Source organism: Halictus rubicundus, unplaced genomic scaffold (assembly GCF_050948215.1).
Source record: "Halictus rubicundus isolate RS-2024b unplaced genomic scaffold, iyHalRubi1_principal scaffold0059, whole genome shotgun sequence".
In the NCBI taxonomy this organism is placed as follows: domain Eukaryota; kingdom Metazoa; phylum Arthropoda; class Insecta; order Hymenoptera; family Halictidae; genus Halictus; species Halictus rubicundus.
Genome location: NW_027488600.1, coordinates 99545 through 113027, shown reverse-complemented (window position 1 = coordinate 113027; position 13483 = coordinate 99545). Strand labels below are relative to the sequence as shown.

The window sequence follows — 13483 nt, the reverse complement described above, 5'->3', positions numbered from 1 at the left end:
CTCGGGAAACCTCGACAACCTCTCGCCGACGGACGCCCGACGAGAGAGAAACTCAGAGCGTCCAGCCCTAATAATTCAAACACCAGAAGAACCTACCATATAAAAGGTAAATTCGATACGGTGATTAAATTAGACTTGGCATATCCCATTGGAACTACGAAATTTCTTATTGACACCGGAGCAGAACCAAATTTAATTAAAGCAAATCAAGTAAAAACAATTCCCCTAAATTCTCGCGAAATCCTAAGTTTGAGTGGCATTACCCCTCAAACAGTTAAAACTCTAGGATCCCTGAAAATTCAGATCCACGACAAAAAGCACGTCTTTCACGTGGTCCCCGATAATTTTCCTATCCCATATTCTGCAATCTTAGGATCAGAATTTTTAAGGAAATCTCATGCCACGATATCATATAAGAATCGCTGCCTTTCTCTTGATTCCCAACAGATTCCGTTTTTGGATCCTCATAAAATTATAATACCCTCGCGAAGCATAACGACGATTCCGGTACTCGTTAAAAATCCTGAAATAGAAACAGGATATCTCCCTCGACTGCATATCGGACCAAATATTTTTGCTGGAGACTGCGTGGTCAAAAATACGAAGGGTCGTGCGTTTATAAAGATATTTAATTCTTCGGAAGTAGAGTATGACGCTGAAATTCCCCATTTGAAACTCGAAGAGATCGAGATGATTGAAAACCTCCAGGAAAGGAAGGAAAACCCCCCTAAACAATGTTACACCGTCAACTCTATTCCAAATAAAAAATTTGAAATTATAAAATTAATCGACACGGCCCACTTAAATGAAGAAGAGAAGAAACACGTAGAAAAATTAATTGAAGACCACCAGGATATTTTCTTTTGCAAAGATGATAAATTACCCGCGACCCATTTAACGTCACACAAAATTTCAACCACCGACAGCAGCCCCGTAAATGTTAAACAATATAGATTCCCCCCTATTCACAAAGAGGAAATCCACAAACAGATATCTGAATTGTTAAATCAAGACATAATAGTAAAATCTTCATCCCCTTATAATTCACCAGTTTGGATAGTCCCAAAAAAGCCAGATTCCGCCGGTAACAAACGCTGGAGAATGGTTATAGATTTCAGACAACTAAACGAAAAAACAATTGGCGACGCGTATCCCCTTCCGAATATTTCAGACATTCTAGACCAGCTCGGAGGAGCAAAGTATTTTAGTATTTTCGACTTAGCTTCAGGGTTCCATCAAATCCCCATGGATAAATCGGACGCCGTTAAAACCGCTTTTTCTTCTCCATATGGACATTATGAATTTTCGAGAATGCCCTTTGGCCTTAAAAACGCTCCCGCGACGTTCCAGAAACTTATGGATACAGTTTTAACCGGACTGCAAGGCACTGAAATGTTCGTGTACATGGACGATATAGTGGTCTATGCAAGTTCCCTTCAGGAACACTTCGTTAAATTCAATAAATTAGCAGACAGATTAAGATCCGCGAATCTTCGATTACAACCGGAAAAATGCAAATTTTTATGCAAAGAAGTCCATTACTTGGGTCACATAATAACGGAAACAGGAATTAAACCCGATCCCGACAAAATATCAGCCGTCAAGAATTTTCCAACGCCTCGAACACCCCGTAATATTAAGCAATTTCTTGGACTCAGCGGATACTATAGACGCTTCATCCAGAACTTCTCCGGACTTGCCAAACCACTAACTTCACTATTAAAAAAGGGTTCAAAATTTCGCTGGCAGGAAGAACAAGAAGAATCGTTCTCTAAATTAAAGGAAGCACTGTGTCAACAACCGATCCTCCAATACCCCGACTTTAATAAACCATTTATCTTAACCACGGACGCATCAAACCACGCGATCGGAGGAATTTTAAGCCAGGGAGAAAGTGGGAAAGATCTGCCAATCGCGTACGCATCTCGTTCACTAAATCCCGCAGAGACAAACTACTCTACCATAGAAAAGGAACTTCTCGCTATTGTTTACTGCACTCAGCACTTCCGTCCATATTTGTACGGTAAAGAATTTTGCCTAATAACTGACCACCAACCTTTAGTTTGGTTAAATAAAGTAAAAGACCCCACGTCTCGTCTCGTCCGCTGGCGGTTGAAACTCGCCGAATTTGAATACCACATCCGATATAAACCCGGGAAAATTAATAACAATGCGGACGCTCTATCTCGAAACCCACAAGTTCTGGTGACGCACTCTCGAGAGAATGAAGAATCAGATGAGAATCCTTGGGCCGGCTGGGTCGAACCTTTCAGAGAGGAAAGGTCCTTCTCTCCCTCAGACCCTTCGTCATCATTCCCATCTATAGAAGAATCATCGGAGTCTTCGGCACCCCTTCCCCACCTCGTCGAACCAGGAAGATTCCCGGAGGATACACAACAACCGTCCTTAGGGCCTCGGTCAACACCCGGTCTTCCTAGAGATATAGAGGAAATCCCTGAAGCACCGAATATAACGGAAGACGAAGATTTTCCATACCCCTCCGAATCCCCAGCATCTTCCGGATCTCTGTACAGCCCTAGAGGTAAAGAAAGAGAGAGCCGACCATCAATCCTTCCACCACCCCCAGAACCATCAGACGACAGCGAGGAAATTCCGTCAACAGAAGAAGAAGATAACCGGTCTGATTCTGACACGGAACAAGAGGAGGATTCCCCCACCACCAACATCGTCGAGTCGAGAGATGGCCTACACATGAGGAAGGATAATATAGTCTATTTTATAACCACGACAGGAGATCCTTTTGACGAAGGAGCCAGGTTAATACAAGACGTTTCCAGACTTCCCCTTCATTTAAACGCGTGCTTAGGAATTCCAAATATACGAACAGTAAACAGGAGGAAATACATAGCGTTACCGATTGCCGAGCGAGTAGGAGATCACATCGACAAGGATGTCTTGGATAAAAATTTCAATAAACTACAAGACATTATCTACGAAGAAGCTATAAGCTCTTTTTCCATTAGCTGGCCTGCAAAAACAGATAAAATGAATTATACGACGCTCAAGGAACAACTTGAAGCAAGATTTCTCCACGCCCCAGTACAAATCACAATTTGCAGAAACCTAGTTAAAATACCGCTATTATCAAAAAGAAATAAAATATTAGAGGAATTCCATACAACAGCTCCATCAGGACACAAAGGTGTTACGAAAACCTATTCAAGGATACGCCAGTATTTCTACTGGGAAAACATGAAGAAGGACGTACAGAATTTCATACAAAATTGCTTGAATTGTCAACTAAAAAAACTAGTCAGAATCAAGAACAGACAACCAATGACACTCACAGATACGCCAGGAAAGGCATTTGATAAAATATCAATGGATATGGTAGGACCATTACCGATCACCCATAAACATAACAAATATTTACTAACAATTCAAGACCTACTTACTAAATATTCCTTGGCAATACCAATACCCGATGGAGCTGCAAAAACAATAACTAAGGCATTTTTAAACAAGTTTCTTTACAAATTTGGCACCCCGAAATGCCTTCTGACAGACCAAGGAGCTAATTTAACTGGATCAGTTCTCAAACGTTTATTAAGAAGATTTAAAATCCAACACGTTCGAACCTCCCCGTACCATCCTCAAACCAATGGTTCGCTGGAAAGAGCACATCATGTCTTCGTCGAATACTTAAAGCAATATATCAATAATAAAGTACAGTGGGACGATTGCATCGATGCTGCCATCTTTTCTTATAATACCAGTATCCACGAAGGAACGAAATTCTCACCCCATCACCTCATTTTCGGAGAAGTTGCCAGACCACCTCTCATGCACGGGATACTAGAAGAGGAAACCGAAGAAACGTATGAATCATATTTGATGAGGCATATTAAAAATCTCCACGATCTCCAAGGTAGAGCCAGAGCCAATCTCATATCAGCCAAAGAGAGATCAAAATACTATTACGACAAGAAGATCCACCCCCAACAACTAAAAAATGGAGACAGTGTATTCACACTAGCATTACGAAAAAACAAGTTCAGCGATCAATATTCTGGTCCATATAAAGTCCTAGAAGTCCTTCCCAACAATAATGTTAAACTACTCATCAAAGGAAAACCAAGAATTCTCCACATGGACAGATGCCGAATCTCCAAGATACCGGCCCCGTAGGACGTCACACAAAATTTAAAATTTTTCAAATTTTAAATTTTTCCCCAGGAGGGAGGTGTCACGTTCCCGCGCGGGAAACGCGACGATTTCCAGGAAACGCCTGGAAACAACACTTCAACGCTCCTGCCTCACGCCGAACGCGGTCAACCCCCTCCACGCACACTTCTCCGACCCTTGCGCCGTCACCCCACTGTTAGTCCCGCCACCCGCCACCAGATGACCACGGACCCCCAGTCACTTTCTCGCTGTTAAAAATATTAGACCTCCCACATATATACCCCCGGCGAAGACCGAATTTTTGGAGAACCCACAAGCTTGCTTAAGGTGATTACTCCCCAGTTGACTCAGACGGATCCAGTGCAGGTCACTAGCACGTTGAAGTCTGAGACACTGCTGCCCCACTGTCCCCTGCAATCAGTCCCACTCAAAAGAACAGACGAGAAGGGAGGGACTGTATTCCTACATCACCAGAAGCCAGGGGGCTGCCGACAAGAAACCGGACTACACTTCAACGCCAAGCCCCCCCCCCCAAAGCCACCCACCAGGAGACTCCCGATCTCACTCCCTTCGCAGAGTGCTCCCGCATTTTCGAAAAACGTTAGAGCCCGACATTTATATTTTATATTTCATATTTTATATTTTATATTTTATCTTATATTTTATATTTTATATTTTACTTTCCTATCTATTATTTTATATTATATTATAATTTCCCGTTAATTTATCAAAACGTTGTCTTTCTCTCTTTTTTTTAATAAACTGTTATCCCGAAACCTCTGTTAATCTCCTTTCGTTGCCACGTTTTTCACGAGCGATCCGCCTACGAGAAGAGGTTGCCGCTCGCCTTTTCTCGGTCCTCGTTACAGGCTCTCCCAAAGGGAAGCCATAGCACGTAACAGGTTTACCCAAAAAAACTCCTCCCTCCACTTGCGCCCCCGGTTACTGCTGTTGTCCCTGCTCCCAGGGATTGGGTGGTCTCATACTGTTGGTCGGTTTCTTGTGCCAGACCCTTTCTTTCCTCGCTTTCAGCACCACTCGCATCGAATCCTGATATTCGAGGCGGGTGGGCCTTGCAAAAACTCTGCTTTCGCAAGCTGCATCTGCAACATTAATTTACAAAGATTATTATGCGGTCATATTAATGTTAATGTATTAAAGTATTTATGTAATGTATTAAGTAGTAAATAATTCTTACCGAAAAGGGCCCGCACAATCTTTGTGAGATACAATGGTTGGCGGCTCTCCTTGCCAAACCACGTATAAAATTGTAAGAGACTGTCTGTGAGAGACTCTCTAAAAGAGGCACTCAGTGCCTCTTTTAAATTAGAGCCACCCAAATAGGCAAAGTAGTCAACCTAAAAAATAATATATCATTAATATATACACTCACACGTGCGCGCGCACATAGCAGTGGAATAAATGCATACACTTACCACATTATTGTACTGCTCGTCTGAGCAGTTTTCAAAATTGTCTACATCTTCCCTCGTTTGAAGAGGTAGACAATCCGGCTTTCGCCCATAATGCCTTGGTCTATCCTTCCTGCTTAGTAGTCTACAAAGAAAAAGTAAATTTTGTTAATTCTTATTAAGTATTGCCATCATACTACTGTAGTTTCAATTTGTTAAATTACATACTTATCTATTTTTTGGTTCATGTGGTCCATCCTTTTTACTAGGTCATTGTAATGCCAGATAGTGAGTTCTCCGGGGGGATGCATGGTATAGGATGGTGTAGGTGGTGGTATAGGAGGTTGTGGTGGTATAGGATGAGGATGCGGATAAATCTATCGGGGACGTTGATGAAGGTACAGGTGTTACAGGTGCATGTGAGGGATTGGAAAGCAATCCCCCCGTTGTTCCCCGTTGTTCTGGCGAATTTGCTTCTAGAAGCTGTAGTAGCTCCTCATCGGAGCCGACGGGAGTAGGCGACCTAATGATGCGGCGTTTCCGTCGCTGTGGTGCCTCTTCCGACGAGGTGGTTTGGTACATCGCCGGTTTATGAATCGTCCTCCCTGGTCGGCGGTCTCGAATCTCAAAAACATATCAAAAATAATATAATGACATACCGATAATATATATAATATTTTAGATTAATTATATCATAGAGGAGACTGAAACTCACCGATTCCATTGTCTTTGAAATGCCTTCCATTGCTGCTTTCGGAATGTTGCATTCACGAATGCACAATAGCGAATAACCGTAGCGATTTTCATTTTTCTGCATGCGGTCGTTTTAAAACAAATGACATTCATATTTCGCGCCAACTGTGCGCATGCCCTTAAGGATATAACACAATAATACGCGTAAATATTAATGCACACTTTTATAATTTAATTAATTTAATTCTAAATTTTTAATTTTAATTCATTAATTTCTTTAAACGCTATAATGTCTATAACTTTTAATTTATGATGCGCGTATGTTAGGTGTTGCGCGTTACGCGATCATGCGCAGTGCAGTTTGCGACACCAGACCGGGAATAACACCTCTCACGACGAAGGTGTCGGTGACTCGATACGCGCTCTGATTCCGTCTTGTTTGATTAGTGATTCCTTTGTTAGTTAATTACAAATTATTAAGTTCGTGAATTAACTCTAAAGCAGTGAATACTGGATGAGCAGTGGATTCGAAGGAAGGAAGGATAGAAGCAGAGAAAACGCCAGATAAGTATTGCCACGTGGTATTGTTAACAATACACGTAACAAATTATTATATATTTTGTATATTCTTTATTCAGTTTTCTTTTACACCCATGGATCGAGTTTTGAAGAAGTCGGTTTCGCGAAAACCGTATAATCAATTAAGCCCTAGGCAGAAACGAAATATTCGGCGCGAAATAACCTTAAATTTGAGGAAGTATTCACGTGACAATGAATTACAAAGTCCCCCTAATGTTGATAATCTGCAGGACATTCCCAGCACGTCTTCTTTATCCGTGCCTGTCAGTAATAATAATAATGAAAGTCTGCTTAATATTCCCACCACATCTTCATTCACGCATGATCTACCTCTTCTACCTCTTCATGCGATGATGTGGTTTGGGAGTCCGCTGGTACTGTTTCAGAAGTCTCATTTCGTGATCGTTTGGCATCTTGCTTTGTGGACAATAATGTAACGCACACTCAGGGGAACAACATCTTATCTCGTCTACGTACCCATTCGTGTTTTTCTAGTTTGCCGAAAGATATAAGAACGCTCATTGGTACACCTTGTACCAGTGTGGTCACCTCTGTGGTAGAACCAGGAGAGTATGTTCATTTTGATGTAGAGTTGAAAATCGTTAAACAGTCATCTCAATGTTCTTCAGTAATTCCTGAAAAGTTGCAATTGGATTTTCATGTGGACGGATGTAGTTTAGATAATTCCAATACAATTCAAATTTGGCCTATTCAAGTCAGAATTGTAAATATCTTAAATAGTAAACCCATTGTAGTAGAGATTTATAAAGGCACCCAAAAACCCAAGCATTGTAACAGTTATCTTCAAAAATTTGTCTCTGACATAAACTTGATAATGTCAAATGGAGGCATTACGTTCCACGAGAAAAAAATTCCAGTCGTATTAAGGTGATTTATTGCTGATGCACCAGCTCGTGCCTTTATACTTCATCACATAGGCCATATGTCTCATCGACCTTATTCGAAGTTCAAAGTTTGTGGTACATAGGAAAGAGGTCGTCAGGTTTTCAATGGTATTACACATCGTTTACGAAGTGATGAAGAATATACCAGGTGTTCCGATGAGGATCATCATAAAGATGGTCAAAGTCCATTAGCTTTGATGCCAATAGGAATGGTATCACAGGTGCCATTCGAGTATATGCATCTCGTATGTCTAGGTGTCATTAAAAAATTGTTATCTGCCTGGGTGTGTGGCAAATATTCCCCATTTTCAAAATTATCTTCTCGACAAATTTTCACAATCTCAGAGAGAATGAGAAGGATCAATAAATATTGTCCATCCGAGTTTGCAAGGCGTCCTAGATCAATAGATTTATTTTCCAAATTTAAAGCAATAGAATTTCGGCAATTTCTTTTGTATACTGTCCAGTTGTCACCTATGGAGTACTGAAGGATAATGTATATCGACACTTCTTGTTTCTGCACAGTGCCATAAGAATAATGGTTTCACAGGTTTTTGTTAGCAAATATTTAAAGATTGCAGAAGGAGCTTTGCAACAATTTGTTCGTCGTTGTGAAAAGTTCTATGGCCCAACTTTTAATTCTTATAATGTCCACGGTCTTCTCCACTTGGCGGCTGACGTCAGACGTTTTGGTACATTAGATTCATTTTCAGCTTTCCCGTATGAAAGCAACATGTCCATTTTTAGAAAATATTGCAGAAAGCCAGGACAACCCCTTCAACAATTTTCTAATAGAATGAGAGTATTCTGTCGTGACCTTTGTCCGAGATCACTCCGAGGCCACGTATCGTGCCAAAGGGTGAACTTATAGGTCCCGTGGAATAATCGAGGTTTAGTGCACGTCTCTACTAAATCGAGACGATCGGGCCTTGCACGATCGTGGACACTCTGCCGTGACCAATATCCGAGAATACTCCGAGGCCATGTATCGTGCCAAAGGGTAGACTCGTGCGTTCCGTGGAGTGACCAAGGTTTAGTGTGCGTCTCCACCCAGGCCACTTGTCCGAACATCGTCCAGGTGTCTGGATGGTCTGACGGGTACGACGTCGTTCGATCGCGGATTTCGGGTCAGATAGGAGCGATCGGACTTTGCACGGTCACTGACACTCTGCCGCCGCCTCGCCCGAGATTGCTTAGAGGCCACGATTACGTGCCGAAGAGCAGAATCATTGGAAGCGTGGAGTGACGGCGATTTCGTGTTTGTCTCCATCCTGATAACTCGTACGATTATCCGGCCGAGTGTAGGGACGGTCAGACGGGTCACGAACTGCTTGTCGCGGGGCGCGATCCGTGCTGAGTGATTTTCTAAACCGATTCCGAAAACCGGGCGTAGAGTCGAGCGAGCGTACCGCGAGCGTTTTTCACGCGTTCATAATACTTTGTTTATGTGTCGCGAGCCGTCGGCACGGGAGGCCGACCTATTGTTCCACACGGTACCTGGAATTAACTGTATCCAAACACACACGACGGTTCTTACGAGAATATATCATCTTTTGTTACCTTATCTGGGCTACGAATATCTCATTTAACTCGTCCATACCTCGCCGCTTTCCAGTGCCTGGAGGCACGAATCCATTCCTGCTCGCGAACGTGCAAGCTTCGAGAAATTAGGGCAGTAACCGGCCCTGCGAGACGGTTAGGGATAGTCTCGAGACGCGAAGTAGAGATACGAGCAACAGCGTATGCGAATCGGAAGAAACGGTAGGAAAGAACGGTTACAATATTTATAATCTTAAGAAAGAAAACGAATAGACAATAAAATTTAAAAAAATGAACTGTACAAGTTACATGAAGGAAACAAAAATGATATAAAATTCAATTATCGTAACAAAACTGTTATAAAATAAAAAATAAATATTCAAATCTTAAAATAATGGAAATAAAACCCTCGAATGGAAAATAAGGTGTAGGGATGCTTAAGAAGAGTTTATTAACAATATATTTATTTATTTATTTTTGCTATGCTTCCTCTCATCAGCGGACACGGACAGCACACCACTCTTGAAGTTTCTCCTTCCTACAAACAAAAAGGGCCTTACATTAGAACGTGATATGGATATGTGTTCTGTTCTCATTGTACAATCGATATATTTCGAAGAAAAAAATTTTTTTTAATTCTAGGATAATGTATATACTCACTTTGCCATTGCCACTTATAAGATGAAATGTCTTCAATTATAACTACACAGCACAGTGCAGACAGGATCTCGAAGTAAATACAGATGATAGATGATAGGCATCCAACCAAGCCTGTGTTCCTGACTGTTCATGTTCTGTTATTAAGAATATAATATCCTTTTGTTTACCTTTTTTTCTTTTTTGTTTACCTTTTGTTATTGGAATAGATATATTAATGAAAAATTATGTATGTAGACATCTAATTGAAGCTGATTTAATTTAGCTGCTAGCCAAGGATACAGCATTGTATCGGGATAACATTTCATTTCATTAATCAACTCATAATAATACTGTTTTGACATTTGTTCCAAATTACTTTCGGTGGTAATCCTGGTAGTAAAGCATTCTCGGAAAAATAGGTATCTGAAATTATTAAAAATATTTGTGAGTACTATATAAAGTTTAGAGTACTAAAATAATACTATACAATACTGCACGGAAGATATTATTGATTATAACATAAAGTTATTTGTTTTCCATGCGTATCTTATTTCTCTCGTATCTATATATAATAACATTAGAATTTATCATAACACGAGAAATATGTAATGTACGATGTGCAACTTGGAATAAATTATACTGTTTCAAAATGAACCAGCACAGCGATAACCCACTGGGACATTCCCAATATGTTATCGTCTTCTTCATCCGTCGACGATTCGTTGGAAACGTTCATGGCCTCCAATGGCATTCGGTAACATTTTGCCCTAACATCTTCCTGGCTAACATATGTTATTTCAGTGCTCAAAGTATCATAGAATACATCAACTTGTAGAAATCTTTGTACACCTAAGCGAAAAGAATTTTCATGGGGACTAATAGATGAAATTATACAAACTGTGCCATCGTGTAAAATGCAGCAATTATCGCGCTCGTCTGTGCCAAGCAATAAGCTGTGAATTTGAAGTTTGCGGTAAGAAATAGCACCACAACTATTATGAAACATCATAGATGCCTGAATGGTGGTCGAAGAATCACCACCTCCCTTATTACTGCCATGATGTTCTATCTCTCTCATTCTATTAGAAAATTGTTGAAGGGGTTGTCCTGGCTTTCTGCAATATTTTCTAAAAATGGACATGTTGCTTTCATACGGGAAAGCTGAAAATGAATCTAATGTACCAAAACGTCTGACGTCAGCCGCCAAGTGGAGAAGACCGTGGACATTATAAGAATTAAAAGTTGGGCCATAGAACTTTTCACAACGACGAACAAATTGTTGCAAAGCTCCTTCTGCAATCTTTAAATATTTGCTAACAAAAACCTGTGAAACCATTATTCTTATGGCACTGTGCAGAAACAAGAAGTGTCGATATACATTATCCTTCAGTACTCCATAGGTGACAACTGGACAGTATACAAAAGAAATTGCCGAAATTCTATTGCTTTAAATTTGGAAAATAAATCTATTGATCTAGGACGCCTTGCAAACTCGGATGGACAATATTTATTGATCCTTCTCATTCTCTCTGAGATTGTGAAAATTTGTCGAGAAGATAATTTTGAAAATGGGGAATATTTGCCACACACCCAGGCAGATAACAATTTTTTAATGACACCTAGACATACGAGATGCATATACTCGAATGGCACCTGTGATACCATTCCTATTGGCATCAAAGCTAATGGACTTTGACCATCTTTATGATGATCCTCATCGGAACACCTAGTATATTCTTCATCACTTCGTAAACGATGTGTAATACCATTGAAAACCTGACGACCTCTTTCCTATGTACCACAAACTTTGAACTTCGAATAAGGTCGATGAGACATATGGCCTATGTGATGAAGTATAAAGGCTCGAGCTGGTGCATCAGCAATAAATCACCTTAATACGACTGGAATTTTTTTCTCGTGGAACGTAATGCCTCCATTTGACATTATCAAGTTTATGTCAGAGACAAATTTTTGAAGATAACTGTTACAATGCTTGGGTTTTTGGGTGCCTTTATAAATCTCTACTACAATGGGTTTACTATTTAAGATATTTACAATTCTGACTTGAATAGGCCAAATTTGAATTGTATTGGAATTATCTAAACTACATCCGTCCACATGAAAATCCAATTGCAACTTTTCAGGAATTACTGAAGAACATTGAGATGACTGTTTAACGATTTTCAACTCTACATCAAAATGAACATACTCTCCTGGTTCTACCACAGAGGTGACCACACTGGTACAAGGTGTACCAATGAGCGTTCTTATATCTTTCGGCAAACTAGAAAAACACGAATGGGTACGTAGAAGAGATAAGATGTTGTTCCCCTGAGTGTGCGTTAAATTATTGTCCACAAAGCAAGATGCCAAACGATCACGAAATGAGACTTCTGAAACAGTACCAGCGGACTCCCAAACCACATCATCGCATGAAGAGGTAGAAGAGGTAGATCATGCGTGAATGAAGATGTGGTGGGAATATTAAGCAGACTTTCATTATTATTATTACTGACAGGCACGGATAAAGAAGACGTGCTGGGAATGTCCTGCAGATTATCAACATTAGGGGGACTTTGTAATTCATTGTCACGTGAATACTTCCTCAAATTTAAGGTTATTTCGCGCCGAATATTTCGTTTCTGCCTAGGGCTTAATTGATTATACGGTTTTCGCGAAACCGACTTCTTCAAAACTCGATCCATGGGTGTAAAAGAAAACTGAATAAAGAATATACAAAATATATAATAATTTGTTACGTGTATTGTTAACAATACCACGTGGCAATACTTATCTGGCGTTTTCTCTGCTTCTATCCTTCCTTCCTTCGAATCCACTGCTCATCCAGTATTCACTGCTTTAGAGTTAATTCACGAACTTAATAATTTGTAATTAACTAACAAAGGAATCACTAATCAAACAAGACGGAATCAGAGCGCGTATCGAATCACCGACACCTTCGTCGTGAGAGGTGTTATTCCCGGTCTGGTGTCGCAAACTGCACTGCGCATGATCGCGTAACGCGCAACACCTAACATACGCGCATCATAAATTAAAAGTTATAGACATTATAGCGTTTAAAGAAATTAATGAATTAAAATTAAAAATTAAGAATTAAATTAATTAAATTAATAATGTGTGCATTAATATTTACGCGTATTATTGTGTTAGATCCTTAAGGGCATGCGCACAGTTGGCGCGGAATTTGAATGTCATTTGTTTATAACGACCGCATGCAGAAAAATGCAACTCGCTACGGTCATTCGCTATCGTGCATCCCATAAAGAAGATCATATTTCGAGAAGCGAATTTCGTAGACAATTGAGGCAATGGAAAAGGTAAGTTTCAGTCTCCTGTATCATATAATTAATCTAAAATATTGTATATATTATCGGTATATCATTATATTATTTTTCATATGTTTTTCAGATTCCAAACCGTCGTCCAGAGAGGACAATTCAGAAGCCGGCGAGGTATAAGACCACCTCGTCGGATGGGGAGCCTCGGCGACGGAAACGCCCCTTTCAATCAACGAGTGCTCTTGACTCCGATGAGGAGCTCCGGCGACTT

General features: G+C 40.4%; 2 protein-coding genes across 2 annotated transcripts; one reads left to right on the top strand and one right to left on the bottom strand.

The window, feature by feature from the left end:
- Positions 1 to 5923: 5923 nt before the first annotated feature.
- LOC143363554 (uncharacterized) lies at positions 5924 to 10011 on the top strand. The gene is given in 4 exon segments (XM_076804120.1): positions 5924 to 5977; positions 7198 to 8194; positions 8197 to 8537; positions 9985 to 10011. Coding segments are annotated over 4 exon segments (1419 nt in total).
- Positions 10012 to 10385: 374 nt separating this feature from the next.
- LOC143363568 (uncharacterized) lies at positions 10386 to 13176 on the bottom strand. The gene is given in 3 exon segments (XM_076804139.1): positions 10386 to 11326; positions 11329 to 12325; positions 13171 to 13176. Coding segments are annotated over 3 exon segments (1782 nt in total). The 3' UTR covers positions 10386 to 10547.
- Positions 13177 to 13483: the final 307 nt, after the last annotated feature.